Genomic DNA, 14,798 nt, shown 5'->3' on the forward strand with positions numbered 1-14,798 from the left:
AAAGATCGAAATGGCTTCAGGACAATTCGAATTTTTCCTTATTTTCGTTCTCTTTGTCCTCCAAAATGCCCTTGGAAAGGTAATGAGATAGAATTAGCCTCAAGAAATATAACTCTTTTAAATAATATAAACTCAACTTAAATTCAACAAAAATTCTTGAATTTAGTAATAAATTCTTATCAACAATCAAATTAAACGAAAAACTCAAACAGTATATGTGGGATAAGCAGTTAGAAATTCCTGAAGGAACGCGGCCATTTTACCTAATTAATGCGTCCCAAACAGCGTGGGAATTAAGCCTTCGCCGTAGTCACGACAGGCATTCATGTATCTATATCCACAATATCCTTAACGAAGGACGAAAGTAAAATGCCGCAGAGGCGTTGCAGCCGATGAGGGTCAGAGGACGCCTTCTCAGATGGCGAATCCAGGTTACAAGATAAATAATACTCTCTTACCACATCAATAACGATACCTGCCGGTGCGTCCGGGTTAACAAGTGAAATTGCACTTTACGATGGAATTAAGAAAGTGTGACGGAAGGAAGAAAAGGGACGGATTTGGGGGGCTTTTTGCAATGAAAGCAACCCATTCGTTAAGATGCGAGAGAGGCGGCATAGGGACTAAAAGATATGGGAGGCTGGCAAACTTCTGGAGATAACGGCTGGCATATGTCAAAATAACGGCATCAGGAACTTTTCATCAAGAGTGACAATCTAGTGATGTTAACGGCGGCACCCCTTATAATCAGAACGAGAATTTTTCGCAGTTTGATGGTAAATAAAATAAATAAATAAATTGCTTCGTAAAAAATGAGTTTAACTGAAAATCCGATGGAAGTTTCTAGGAAAATATACAATCGGTATGCTTCAGAACATATAGTTATCAGCAGAACATATAGTTAGATATAGTTCCGACATGTTTGAGCAAACTTTTTATTAAAAAGCAGTAAAAAGTTTTAAAATTATTAAAAACTTATTTTGCAAGAGTAATCAGTTTCGATGATTATCCAGCTAAATTCGAATTAAGATTTGTAGTAACTTTTAGGCATAGTCCGTCTAAGCTTGGATATTTTTTGGATTTTTTAAAATTGGATTGGAAAATCGGATTTTAAAATTGGATTGGATATTTTTTATTAATTTAAATTTAATTTTTACAAAAAATACTAATAAAATGAGACATTTAATTGTGGGTCATCTTCAAGAGAGTCGGTTTCAGTATCTTGCGCGTAAAAAAATTAAATTTAAAAATAACAGCAGACTAAATGATAAAAAAATTTACTAAGCATTTTGATAATATATTAAATACTCAAAATGAAGTCAGTCAACTACAAAAAACAGTGTACCTTACTGATCTGCAAAAGAATTTGAAAGAACAAAAATTTTTAAAAAAATAATGCCCTTAGTTCCTTGATTTGAATTTGTTCGATTAAATTATTCTGATAAACAAACGAATTAGATTGCCCAAAATATGAAGGGAGGGGGGGGAATTCAAGGTCCCGGAATGTTCAAGGGTCATACGCTATCCTTCTTTTTCTTTTTGATAACTCAGTTCTCAATCCAACATTCTGCATTTCAATTTTATAACCAAAGTTTCACAGAAAATATTTTAGTATGGAATTTCTTAAAATTTTTCAATTCAAAACACCAAAACTACACAACAGCTAGGAAAATGATACATTGATCAACGAAAATTAAAAGAAAATTCGATAAAAAGTTATTTAGAAAAGTTTCATAAATTTAATGATTTTTTTTTCTGCGACAAATATTAAAGAATCTCAAAGAAAAAAAAGTAATGTGAAAGTTTCCGGTATCATTTGGAGTAGCCATCTACAGCTTAAGAAATCCTGCTTATATATGCTATGATCGAGTTAAAGCAATGCAAACAAAGCATCAAACATAAATGCATATTATTATTTTTTTCAAAATTAATTGATGCCTTAAATTTCTATTGCTCTATCATTTAAAAAAATGTGGAAATATATATATTTTTAAAAATTTATCATGACCATACTTTTATTACACTGAAAGAATCAACGAACCACGATTATCCTTTATTTTAATCATCTAAAATAGTGTCTCTTCTCCTCTAACACTATTCGAGTGCAGGCATTAAAATCGTATGGCTGTAATTGTAGTTTCAAATGTTGTTTTACTGAGACAGAATAATCATTATATAGCAAAACTTAGGTGACAATGCTAATTCCAGAAACATACCATTTATAAAATAAATTTATAATCATACAATGCATCTGAAATGTGAATTACGACGAATTTTTCAGTAAGTAATTGAGTTTTGCACAGGAAAAAAAATTATTTTGGAGTAAATCGTAGATATTTTCTATCAAATATGCAGCATAAACTTCTTAATGCATCTTTATTTAAACACACGCGGTGACTCAGAAAAGAATGACAGCGAAGTTTTCTTTTAATAAAGCAAAAATAACTATTTTTGAAAGATAGAAACTGCTTAAAGAAAAGATTAAGGATAAACGTCCATGGTAATAAGAAAAATATAAGAGAAGACTGAAACCGGTTGTTAGTCGCGTCAAATATTTCGCATACATCATATTTCAAATAGGAAGAGGAGATTTTTATTTTTAATAAAATGGAAATTAAAAGCTTATTTAGTGAGATTTCCGATATATGGCAGTAATTTCAACTTCATCTATCTCTGAAATTTTTTGCAAGGAATTAATTCCATCATGAACCGGTATTTATTTATAACACTTTTAAGTGTTTTATTAACTCGTAGAAAAACTGCTTTATGTAAGTTGTAAAACCACGAAAATAACATCTAATTGATTTCACCAATATTAAATAATAGATATCCGAATAGGAACGAAGATCAGAAGGCGACTTAAACATACACAAGTCATATAAACATCAATGTCTTAAGAATGAATCTGTCACTTTTTCTTCATCTTCATATAAATAAGAAATTAAACCAAGATTTAAAATAAAAAATCCTAACCAATGATATTTACGTTTCAATCAGATGTAAATAATACAGTGTCTGAATGAATATTTGGAAAGAAAAAAAAATAAATGACCGGAACTCATCCGGAGAAATTAACTTTTTATCATATAATCCAGCGCAACGAATGTCAATATCTCATTTCAAAATGTATACTATAAACACGTGGTAAACAATGAACCATTGTTTACGTTCCCGCGCCGAGACGACTCCTTCCATTCGAAGTACACACAATATGAATCGCTGAACGAGCCAATGAATTCTTCAGAGTTATGCTTCAAAAGTAACCCCCACCAAATACGAGAATTCGAGGGGAGCACCGAAACCAGACGTCCCGGCGCAAGAGTAAACAATGTGTTTACTTTCAATAAATTGGTGAAGAAATATAATTATTTCCAATATGTTGGATTCAATGCATCCGTTTGTGGATGCATGTTTTATAGATGGAATATTCTAAAAGAAAGAAAAATATATAAATAAATCGAAAGTGCTTACCTCTTCGAGATTTTGGAGTTTCCGTGTAAGCCATGAGTTCATCTATGTTACACTCGCTGAAACAGCTCGGCAGGGACAATCTCAGTCCTGGTGCGGCTGTTGACGGATTCGCCTCACCCCCTTCCTCCAACACAGACAGGCGCAGCAACTGAGGAGGGGAGACGGATGATTTTTTGAACAGCCGCATGATGTTGCTTTCGTTTGGTTACCTTGGCGATGAACGACCTTGCGCCAAGTTTGGCGCTATGGCTACAGCTGTCGGTTCTTTACGGAGAGTTTTTGCGGTTGATACCATTCGGGATGGGGATAGAATTATTATTATTTTTTTCTCTTTCTTTTCCCGCCAAGCCCGATATTTTCTTACTGTTGCGCTTGTTTGAAACTTTTTTTTCTCTTTAAAAAAAGAGCGGTTCGGTCTTGAGTAGTGTTCACATGTGCGTTAGAAAAACGGATTTAGTACATTTTTACTGCACTTGCTGCTGTGCATGTATTTCCTTTCATCTCGGAAGGGGGGATCTAGAGACATTTCATTTTTCTTTCTGTAGTTTATTTTGCACACTAACACCCCCTAAAATGTTGCGTATAATTATTCCTTAGATAAATTAATGATAATTAGATTATATAATAGTTAATCAAAAACTTTTAATTGAACCTACTTCTCAGAACGTAAATAAATAATGAGTCAATAACTTATTATAATTATTTGATTATTTGTCTTTTCAATTTTTAAACGAAGAATGATCATGAAAAAGAAATTGCCTCTTTCTTAGAAAGTTTTACAGGCTATTATATTGTAGATTAGATTTTTTTTTTAAAAATAAGAATCAGGGAATTAATTGTATTAATTTATTGTTATAATTTTACATAGTTTTTCAGTGTAAATTAATATAAATGAATAAATTGTTTCAAATTTCCAAAACTTTCATTAATATCTAATTATCAGTGATATATTCCAATTTATGGAACTTCCTTCCATTTTAACATAATTGCCAATTCAGATTTCTGAAGAAGAGAAAAAGATGCACTCTGAAATATTAATAATATCTTCTTTTTAAAATTTTCGATACTTGTTTCTTTCGAAGGTCCTGTTTATGTTTCTATTTCTTCCGTTGGCAAGAAGTGGAACACATCATTTAGACACAAACACTGAACTGCTTAGACAACGATCATCGACACTCTGTGTACTCTAATATAAGGTCAATTAATGCTGTCCACATGGATGCAATTTACTTGAAGCAGAAGGCAAGGCTTGGAATAGCATCGAGCAGAACTGAGTTGTCGCACTTGGTATTCGTCATCGTCATCGTCATCGTCATCATACCATTACCTAAGGGAATAAAAGAAAAGGGATAAAAATAACTTCACTTGTCAGATGACACACTTCATCTCTTATTTATAAATGGTCGTTCCTTTGTTTGAGATAAGGAAAGAGAATAAGTAATTTCTGTATACCTGATGTAGTTAAGCTTCTGTGGTGGAGTTTGTAAAATATTCAAAATCATTATCTTGTATTAGTTCATTAAAATGTTTTAAGGATTGTAAGTTTATTATTATTCAAAATCACTTTATCGCTCAATGTTATGATAATATTTATTTAAAAAACTGTATAATGTAGTCATACTATTGTTATTACAATGATTAGGAAAAGAATATAGTCTCATTAAAAAAATAATAAAGGGAATGGTCATTATGCTTCTATAAATGGTAAAATAATAGGTTAAAACATAAACGTATGCAAAATTATAAATTTATTCGATCAAGAATACTTGTGTAAACAATTTTTAGAATGAATCAACATTTTAGAGTTTTGAAGATTAAGCTTTTACATCAATTAATTTTCAAAATAAGTGTTTTTGAAAATTAATTGATGTAATTCTTTTGATTCGGAATTGAAGGTAATTAACAAGTAGTTGTTCCAAGTCAACAAAGACAACTCATGAACATTCCTTCATGAGTTGTTTATTCCATTCACATGAATGGAACTAACTAACTGTGGATATTAATGCAGAGCTAAATTCAAGATTATTCGTATTATTCAATTCAGATTATCCATCCTTTTTTTTCAATTAGTTTTTTCCTCCTTATTATTTATAAATTTTATTAATAATGATATTGTTATTACTTTATTATTTTAAGAATGATATGGCACCTCCGAATTTATTAAGTGTATTTCCAATATCCCTTTTTTCCCAGTAATAGCAATGTCCGGAGTTTAAAAGCCTTTGGATTTAAGTACTCTAGTAACCCATTCCACTCATCTCCAATTAATTCAAAAATGTTTCTAAATAAAATGATTCAGGTTAAATAAATATGATTGATAGTTTTATTATGAAATTGAACAGCGTAAGAATAAAAGCGAATATTTTCCTATAAAATTAATATTCTACTCACAATTCACTTGTTTAAAGACTGTTATAAAATAAATAAAGTGTATTTAAAATGAATATTATTAAACAATCCGATAAATTAGACGTAGAGTAAATATATTCGGATAGCTGAAATTTAATCTCATTCAATTATTGATTTACCTTGATATTAGAACTCAAAAGCTAGCTCTACTATGTACATTTTACTGCTCTTTGGTAAAAAAAAAATATCAGAGCAAAATTTTATCTGATATTTTATTTTCGAACTGAAGACAGAAAAATCTATTCAAACAAACAATAAAAAATGTTGATATAGTATTTATTAAATTTTAATAATAGTAAATTTGATTTATTTTCAAATTCATATTTAATTAATGTGTTTTTTAAATACAATTAAGAATGCAATTACACTTTCTAGAGTAGCTTTTTATTCAGTCCAATGAAAGACATACGTTATTTGTTTGATTGAATTATATAAAGACAAACTGCAGTACTTTTGGATTTTTATTCATATATTACAATAATTTAAAACTGTCACCTGCTTCTCCCTTGCAATAACCCTTTTTATCTTAAGAAAAAATTAATAACTACTGGATCATTCTCCTCTTTCAGTTTGTTTTTTTATCTTGTAGATAAAGATAATTTATTTCAAAACAGTATTTTGATATAAGACAATTTTGAGACGAACATTAATGACAGTTGATTTATTAAGCTCTTGAAACGCACTCAGACTTTCATATCATAAAACAAACTTTAGAAGATCAACAACTAATAATACTTAAAAGGTAAGTGTTCCTTGTTGATATGATTGGAATATAAATGTTCTTTTTTTTAAGGGCTCACGTAAGCTTTCTAATTAATGATTTATACAGGAAAAGACAAGGTTTCAGTCTTTCTATTTTTAAAAGGGGAAATAGCAATAATTCAGGAATTAATTAAAAAAATTATAATTATCAAAAATTACAATTTAATAAATCATAAAATATTATAAAATGAAATTCATATCTCTTTACTGAGAAATAACTAACAAGCTTTTTTTTAGACATTTTCAGGTAGCACGTTATTTTGACTTTAATTCAACTCTTGTTTTAGCTTTGAAATTCAGTTTTACATGTAAGTTTTAATCACATCTTTTTCACTATTTTTTTTCTTCATTTCCCTTTAAATAAATTTAAGAATTTTAAGTAATTTAAAAATGCATTTTCTTTTATTTAAAAGCAGTACAAAAATATTCATTCATTTTCATTATTTTTTAGGGTGAAATTTCATTTTTGGAGAATGGAATATACACACATTACTCACAATGAATAATTAGAGTTTCAAATATTATATCTTTTTTACAAGTCCTCTTTCAAAATCCAGGATTTAATTCATAACATTTTTTGAAATAAATTCTATAAATTATAATCATTCTTGATAAATGAAAATTTTAACAAACATGCAAATAAGCCATTTCTTATAGCCGAAAGTTTGATACAATGTCAAAACACTTTGTCATGAAGTTCCTAGCTACCGATAAATCCTTCGAATATCGATGAAATTACGCTGTTAAAGAAACTAAATAAAATTAATTAAATATATCATTTTTTTCTTTTGGAATCTAAAAGATTTGTTGCGTAAAAAAATTGTAAAATTTTAAAACAATCGAATATTTTTTAATTGAATGCTTTGAGGATTCCTATATTTCTTTTCGGTATAAAATAATTTTGTGTAATACAAGAAAAAGAGAGAGAGAGAGAGAAGTTACAAAATACTTCCTTCATTTAAAAAGCAAATGCAATACTTTCATTTTTAAAATTTCTAAAATCGCGGCTCTTCCAATGAACTTATATATATGAAGCTTAATTTTTCAGCTCAATTTTGCTTTAAACAATTTAGCTTAGCTAGAATATAAATTTCCAGATCTTCATTAATGTACTGAATAAATTTTCTTATGCACATTAAAAGAGAATTCTTGATTTAAATAAATTTTTTGTATAGGAGTAATTTATTATTAAAACTTATAATACTATTTTTCTCATTGATTTCATACATTTCATTTTTAATTTAAACTAATTTCATTTTTTTCATGATTTAGAATATATGTTCATCATTTGTATTTACTTTCCATCCTTTGCTTGTTTCACTTATTTTTATAAAACATTTTCTTCACAATTTATAAAAAAAAATCTTAGAATTTATAAATTATAAGTGATAAAAAATAGTGCTATAAAATTAATTAGTTAAAATCTAGGGTTAGCAATAAGACCATTTACTTGTGAGTGTCAGTTAAAGCTTATCCGATAAGATATTCCCTATATTTTAAATACGTTATGAGTTAAAATATGTAACATAACATAAATAATTAGGGAAAGATTTTGGTATTTTGAAGCTCTAGGCAATGAACATTATGAAACACCTCGTGTAATAATCGGGCCAGTTTAGTTTCACATTTCAGCACATTTTTAGCATGTTAAACATTTATTTTATAATAATTTTATTCATTTATTTTTACTGTAGTATTCTGTTGTGACTCCAGACTATCCGGTATTCTCGTTTGTGCTCAATTTTATCAATGTTCCAATAACTATGTGAAATTAATAAAACAAGTAAGAACCTCACCAATTTTACGTTTTTTTAATATAAAATGTTAATATTATCTCAATATTTTATCATTCATATTATTGATACTCTTTACAAGCTTATATATTTAGCAACTAGAAAAATTAAGTTTTTTAACTGACCAGCTTGTGGCCCCCTCAACTGAACAGCCCTTGGCTTTTACTTAACTTGAAATGCCCTATTGTAAATAATCTTTTCATAATGGATCGTATTAATAGTGGCATGTTGTAAGACAATCATCAACTTGTGATTTATTTAAAGATATTAAAAAAATAATCGCTATATCCACCTAATAGGCATTAAAATATTTCCGTTGTTAATAACAACTGCAAAATATCCAATACCATTTGAGGCGAAAAAAAGTGAAATTCAGTTTTTGGAAAACATGAATCGAAACAAAAACAATCCTACACAGGGTGGACTAAAATCTTGAGTAAAATCTGTGAGAACATCCCACGATTGAAGAAGATATCTATGGGGCGGCACTTCCTCAAGACGAATGAGTCATTTTTGTTGAAAAAGTCATTCGCACCCTCTTTTACAAGGTAATGACTTCCACTTCTACACATTTCACCAATTTGCCTTTCAAAGAAGCAGGCTTTCTGCATATGACAGCCTTTGTCTCTCAAATTGAATAAATCGTTCCGGAGAAAAAGATTTTCAATAGAAAATATACATTTATACACGTTTATACACTGAAAAAGTAAAACCTACATAAAAGAGCATAGCTTTTCTGTGAATAATTTCCTCATTAAATATTTGATTCTACAGTTTTTAGTTGCGCATATATGAAATGAATGTTGACATTATAATCTTTAAAAAAATTTCGATCTTATTATGCATATGGATTTCGAAATTTTTAATTCCTAGCTAGCAAAATATCGGAAAATTGTTTTCAGAAATAAGTCTGTGTGGTTGTGCAGGAATACGAGCACGATTATTCAAAATGAAAGAGATAAAATAAATGAATTTGCAAAACATCCTTAAACCAAAGACATCTATAGAAATTTCTAAACTTAATTACTCAAAGAAAAAGATTACCTTTCCTCAAAATATACTCTCTTTTTTTTTCATTTTGATGTGAATAATGAAAAAAAAAAGTGTCATATTTACAGATAAGTTTATAAAATTCGAGTTGCGACTGATATTCAATGGAAATTTTTTACACAGTTTTCCTTATTTTATTTGTTTATCAGTGAGTCTTTACTCTGTGTAATTAAAATATTAAATGTATTGATCTGATTATTAGTCATTGTTTCAATTATTAAAAATGATTTGAAAACTCATGAAAAAAATAACACAACAAATGATGTAGCATTATCCAACTAGTAATAAAGATGTGTGTCTAATGGCGCTCTACAAGCCAGACCTATAGTTACTAAATTTAGTACACATATATATGGAATGTGAAAATATCACCTCGGAGCGATTTTTTTTCTCGAAATCCTAATTAGTATTTTAATTAATTAAAAATTGAATGAAATTTTGGCTTCTTTCTTCGATAACTTCAGAAAATATCACAGCACAAAAATGATTTTTATGTCATTTTAAAAGACAAAAACTATCTTTTCAGTCATACTAATTTCATTTTCATGCATTTTTTTTTTTGAATTTTCGCAATTTTTAAAAATCATTTTGTACTTAATTTCCAACAATAGATTCCACTGTTTCCCTTAAATTCAAATGTTTTTTTTTCTTTCGTTTTTTAAAAAGAGAAATTCAAATTACGAAATTAAAAAGAACTATTAAAAAAAGTCAGTGAAGTAAATAATTTTTTAATACTTTTGAAGAACCATCGATAATATATGGCTGATTTTAACGGAAAATTCTAAGGTGAATATTATAAATGTTTAGTTTAAATTTTATAATGTTTCTTACGAAATCGATAATCTTCATAATCGAAATAATTTACACAGCAGCTTAATTTAAAAATGGTTATGTTAATTTGTAATTTTTTTAATTAAAAAGACATTTTAAAAATTATTTAATTCTGAAACTATCTTAACATTCACATTTGAATAACTGCTTCCACCCTAATACTTTATAGATGTGTATAATTCATCATGCTCATATCAGCTTACCATTGAATTCATCTTGCGATATATATTGACGAAAATACATAATATTACTGACATTTTCTCAAAAGAAAATTTTCTAAGTATGATTTAGAAAAGGAAATTATTAATAGTGAAACTTTCTTTTCACTGGTAATATAAGAATTTTAACGTTTAGAAAATCGTTTGCATCTTAAAATTGGGTCAAAAATGGCTTCAATAAAAGCTTCTTTTATAGTTGCTAACTTTTCTGATACTTTCTATGAGCTCGAAAGTGAGAAAAGTTCTCAACTTCCCTTTTCATCACTTCGATTAATAGACAGACCAATAGACAGTCTCCGATATTTTTTTTTAATAGCGATCATTCTTTTCACTGCCAATGAAACAATGGATAAAATTTATTGGAAGTAAAATTTATTATCGTCTGAAAAAGAATTAATTCAAGGTCTGATTTTACGTAGCTCATAAAACGGCCACTGGAAAGAAGACATCTATTTTGAGATGTTATTTTTCAGCAATTCTACGGTAGCAGTTTAAAGTTAGTTTTGCTATCGAATATCTTTTTAAAAAAAATTGTATTCGTAATTATAATTTCTCAATGGTTTTAGGATCACACAAGAATCTTAATACACATTGGTCGTAGTAAATTCATGTATTTTCTGTATACATCTACATGATGGGTTATAAGTAATAAATATAAAATAATCAATTCACATAAAGTCAAAGTTACATGAAAATTGTCATATAACCATGCTGCTATATACATTGACGCTACGCCAAGCGGCAGGATGCCCATGTTCCGGGAGGGGGTAGTCTTAGGGGTCATGAGACTAAGCATTAGTGCGTTTATACACTTTTTATAGCCAAATATAATGAGGAAGTGAAATAATATCTAGTTTGGGTGGCATTTACTGCCGGTAGGCCACGGTAACCGCCAATCACTATGTTATTGTTTCTGCAAGATATGCAATGATTCAAAATTTAAGCTAAAGCAGCGTTTTAGAGTGAATCAAGCAAACAAACAATAACGCTATTTATTTATTTTTTAAATTTGAAGCCACTGGAAACTAAACGACTATTTAAATTATAAGTTTGAAGCTAGTAAAAACAGCAAATATATTAATGAAATTTTTCTTAATTCTTCTCATAGTGGGAACACAAATAAAAACTAAAACATATCAAATAATTGAATGTGCATTTTTCTTCTTTGTTTTCCTTGAACCTTATACAATTCCTCATCCTTTAATAAAATCGAATGAAATTTGGCAGGCATATATTTTAGCACCTGAAAGGTTTAACACGTTCGTTGCCGTGACTGATGTCTGTGATTTGGACCACTATCTAATAAGTAGCTTACCAATTTGCTCTCTTTTTATTGTAGTAAAGATGAGAAAATATGCAATTAAATAGCATGTATGAATCACAGGTGATTCACGAGCTGAAAAATGTGTTAAAACAAGAAGATATAAACTAAACGTAGGCTTATTCTACTCATGTCAAATTCGACATTGACTGAGAATTTTTACTGTCCCGGGAATGGGAATGACCTGGCAGTCAAGGTGTTAATTGTGCTGTTAGTAATTGTTACACTTTCATAATAGCAGTGAAATGAGGGTTGAATGGTTTTATGTTTTTCCACCTTAATTTTGAACATAACACTACACTTTTATACCATCTTAAAATATTTTTAAAAATTAACTTTTCAGTGACAAATTAATTTCGGTATGACAAATTTTAATTACTTTGTAGGGCTCTAAACCATTTTGAATTCTTCATCTAAGAATTAAAAAACTGTACAACGCATAATTATTTGTATTTTTTAAATGTGTATATTATATATATATATATATAGAGAGAGAGAGAGAGAGAGAGAGAAATAGGCATTGTATAGATGAAGAGCAGCGGGTATAGCGTCTACTATTTACTTTCTTTAAACATCTAAATAAATCAGAAATGTTTTCAGACACTTTTATACATTTAATTAAATACTTCATTATATTACTGTCTACTATAACCAAAAATATATCTCCCAACGTCTACAAATTAATATTTACAAAAACTTATTCATCCAATATGTTTTCTTAGTTTTGATTTAACAATTCTAACCGATGTACATTTTAATTCGCAATAAAATAATTTGGTATATTTTTTTAAAAACATAATTTGATACATTTACAATGATTGTTTACATTTTTTTGGCAAACAACTCTTATGTATATCTCTTCTATTGATTTGTCTCTTACGAATACAATTTGTTGTAGAATATTAGCCTAATGCTTAAAATTCCGATCTAATTATTCAATGCAATTACATTTGTATCATCATATTTATCTCTGTTATCTCCATTAAATAAGAAGGATTTTACCTGGATCAATATTTCTAATGGTTGATGGTAACTCCGGTAATAACAGGAGCAAGAGTTTGTTTAAATGGGATCCACTTAGTACGGACTTGAAATCAAAGCAGCAATGGTGCGTTGCATAAAATAATAATAGCATTTACGAGCAATTTGAATTAGCTTAATGGTGAAATGAATTCTTAAATGTATTCTAAATAGTTCTCAAACTTGGATTTGTACGATTTTAAGTAAACGAACACATCAGTAAATAGTAGAAAACTAGAAAAGACAACAGGAGTTATTGGCTTTTATTGTCAAACTGATCCTCGATTTACCTGATACTTTAGAATCTGATATACTGTCGGCACCCGATATTTTCCCCGTCGAAATAAACTAGATAATCGATGGTATCGGTTCAAGCTACTGCGCCGATACTGGCAGCTGATTCTGATACGAATATGATTCCAAATTAGGATTTCACTTCTTCGGAAAATATGTTGATGATAAAGTATGCCTTGGTTTTGATAGTGATTGACGGCTGGGTGAGAAGTGGAAGGGACAGGCTTTGCTGATATAGTTGGTATAAGAGAAGAAGGGGATTCTTTAGTGGAACGTGCACAGTTACATGAGGTAAAAGATAATAATAGTTGGGATAAAATACATACATTTCAAAATATCTCGCATGCTCATAGCGGCTTGAGGCAAGACAGTGAACTAGGCTATATCGGTGTAATCTTTTGAATAAAATTCATATAGTATCACTCGATTGAAAACGAAAGAGTCGAGGAAATTACCAATCTGTATCGCTTTCATCCAAAAACTGGTATCGAGTACGTGATACTCTTAATTTCGGTCAGTTTTGCATGTCTGATATTTTTGCGTACCTGATACAAAGTCTCAAGCTGATACAATACCACCTCTGGCCTGAAGGATATCAAGTAACGGTACTGGTAGATTGAATTTTTTTTATAAGTCAAAATGCAGACAGACATTCTCAGAAGACAATATAGACAGCCATATCTAGAATACAATATATTACATCATTGTTGGCATTGGTCAGTGATGTAACATATTGTCATTAGCCAATAACGGCTTAAAAGATTGCAACATCTTAACTAATCTTATTCTTTTTGAACAGGAAGTTTTGAACTATTTTCTTTCCTCGAACATAAGTCCTCTTAAGTCGTGTGTTGTAAACTTGGACTTCAGGGTGGGCGTATTACACTGTAGGCGTAATTTATGGTTTCACATCACAAAGTTAATTAATGACAAATTCATTAAAGGTAGAAACAAGTCTAAACAATCTACTCAACCGTATATCCATCGAATCTGTGTTCAGTTTCTGCACCTACACCTTATTAACGCGGCGTGTGACGATGCCATTGTAATCGGAATGATTGATCATTTGATTGCATCTTCGATTTCGTTCACCTTTTTCGACCAGATGTTACGGAGAAAGGAATTCCTAGCGATTAAAAGGCCAAATGCCGAGATGGAAACCTGTTCTGGAAAGGCCCTTTTTTTTCGTTTCTCCTTCTAAAGGACTTTTTATCCGACAGCGTATTTCCAGCTTCTTCGGTTCGTTGCCTAGAGTGAGAGTTGTACAAGCTATTTGACGTTGTTAGACTCGTTTTGTTTTTGTTTATTTGCTTTGATCCGGCTTAACTCAGTTTCACTAGGACAAAGTCAATATGGGTTAAATCAATTCATTCGGCTATCATTTAATAAGAGTGTAATTATAGCAAAACTGCTAACATTAAAACAAGCTTGGTTTTATGAATATTGGTAATAGAAGTCTCTTCAAGTACAAAAACCAACGTGAAAGTAGTTTGTGTAGTAATTATTAACTTAGTGATTATTACAGAGTGATTTAGAACAGTCGTTCAATAATTTGCAAGGACATCAGGAATATAAACTAAAAACAATAATAACATAGGAGTATTTGGGTGAAAACGCAATGTCCAAGAT

General features: G+C 29.5%; 1 protein-coding gene across 1 annotated transcript in view; it reads right to left on the reverse strand.

Moving 5' to 3' along the window:
• LOC129959466 (uncharacterized) overlaps positions 1–4,188 on the reverse strand; it is a 74,077-nt gene extending 69,889 nt beyond the window's left edge. The window contains exon 1 of the mRNA XM_056072310.1: positions 3,472–4,188. Within this exon, the coding sequence (XP_055928285.1) occupies positions 3,472–3,658 (187 nt within the window). The 5' untranslated portion in view covers positions 3,659–4,188. The remainder of the gene's footprint in view (positions 1–3,471) is intronic.
• Positions 4,189–14,798: the final 10,610 nt, after the last annotated feature.

The sequence above is a fragment of the Argiope bruennichi genome, chromosome 2 (genome assembly GCF_947563725.1).
Source record: "Argiope bruennichi chromosome 2, qqArgBrue1.1, whole genome shotgun sequence".
Classification (NCBI taxonomy): domain Eukaryota; kingdom Metazoa; phylum Arthropoda; class Arachnida; order Araneae; family Araneidae; genus Argiope; species Argiope bruennichi.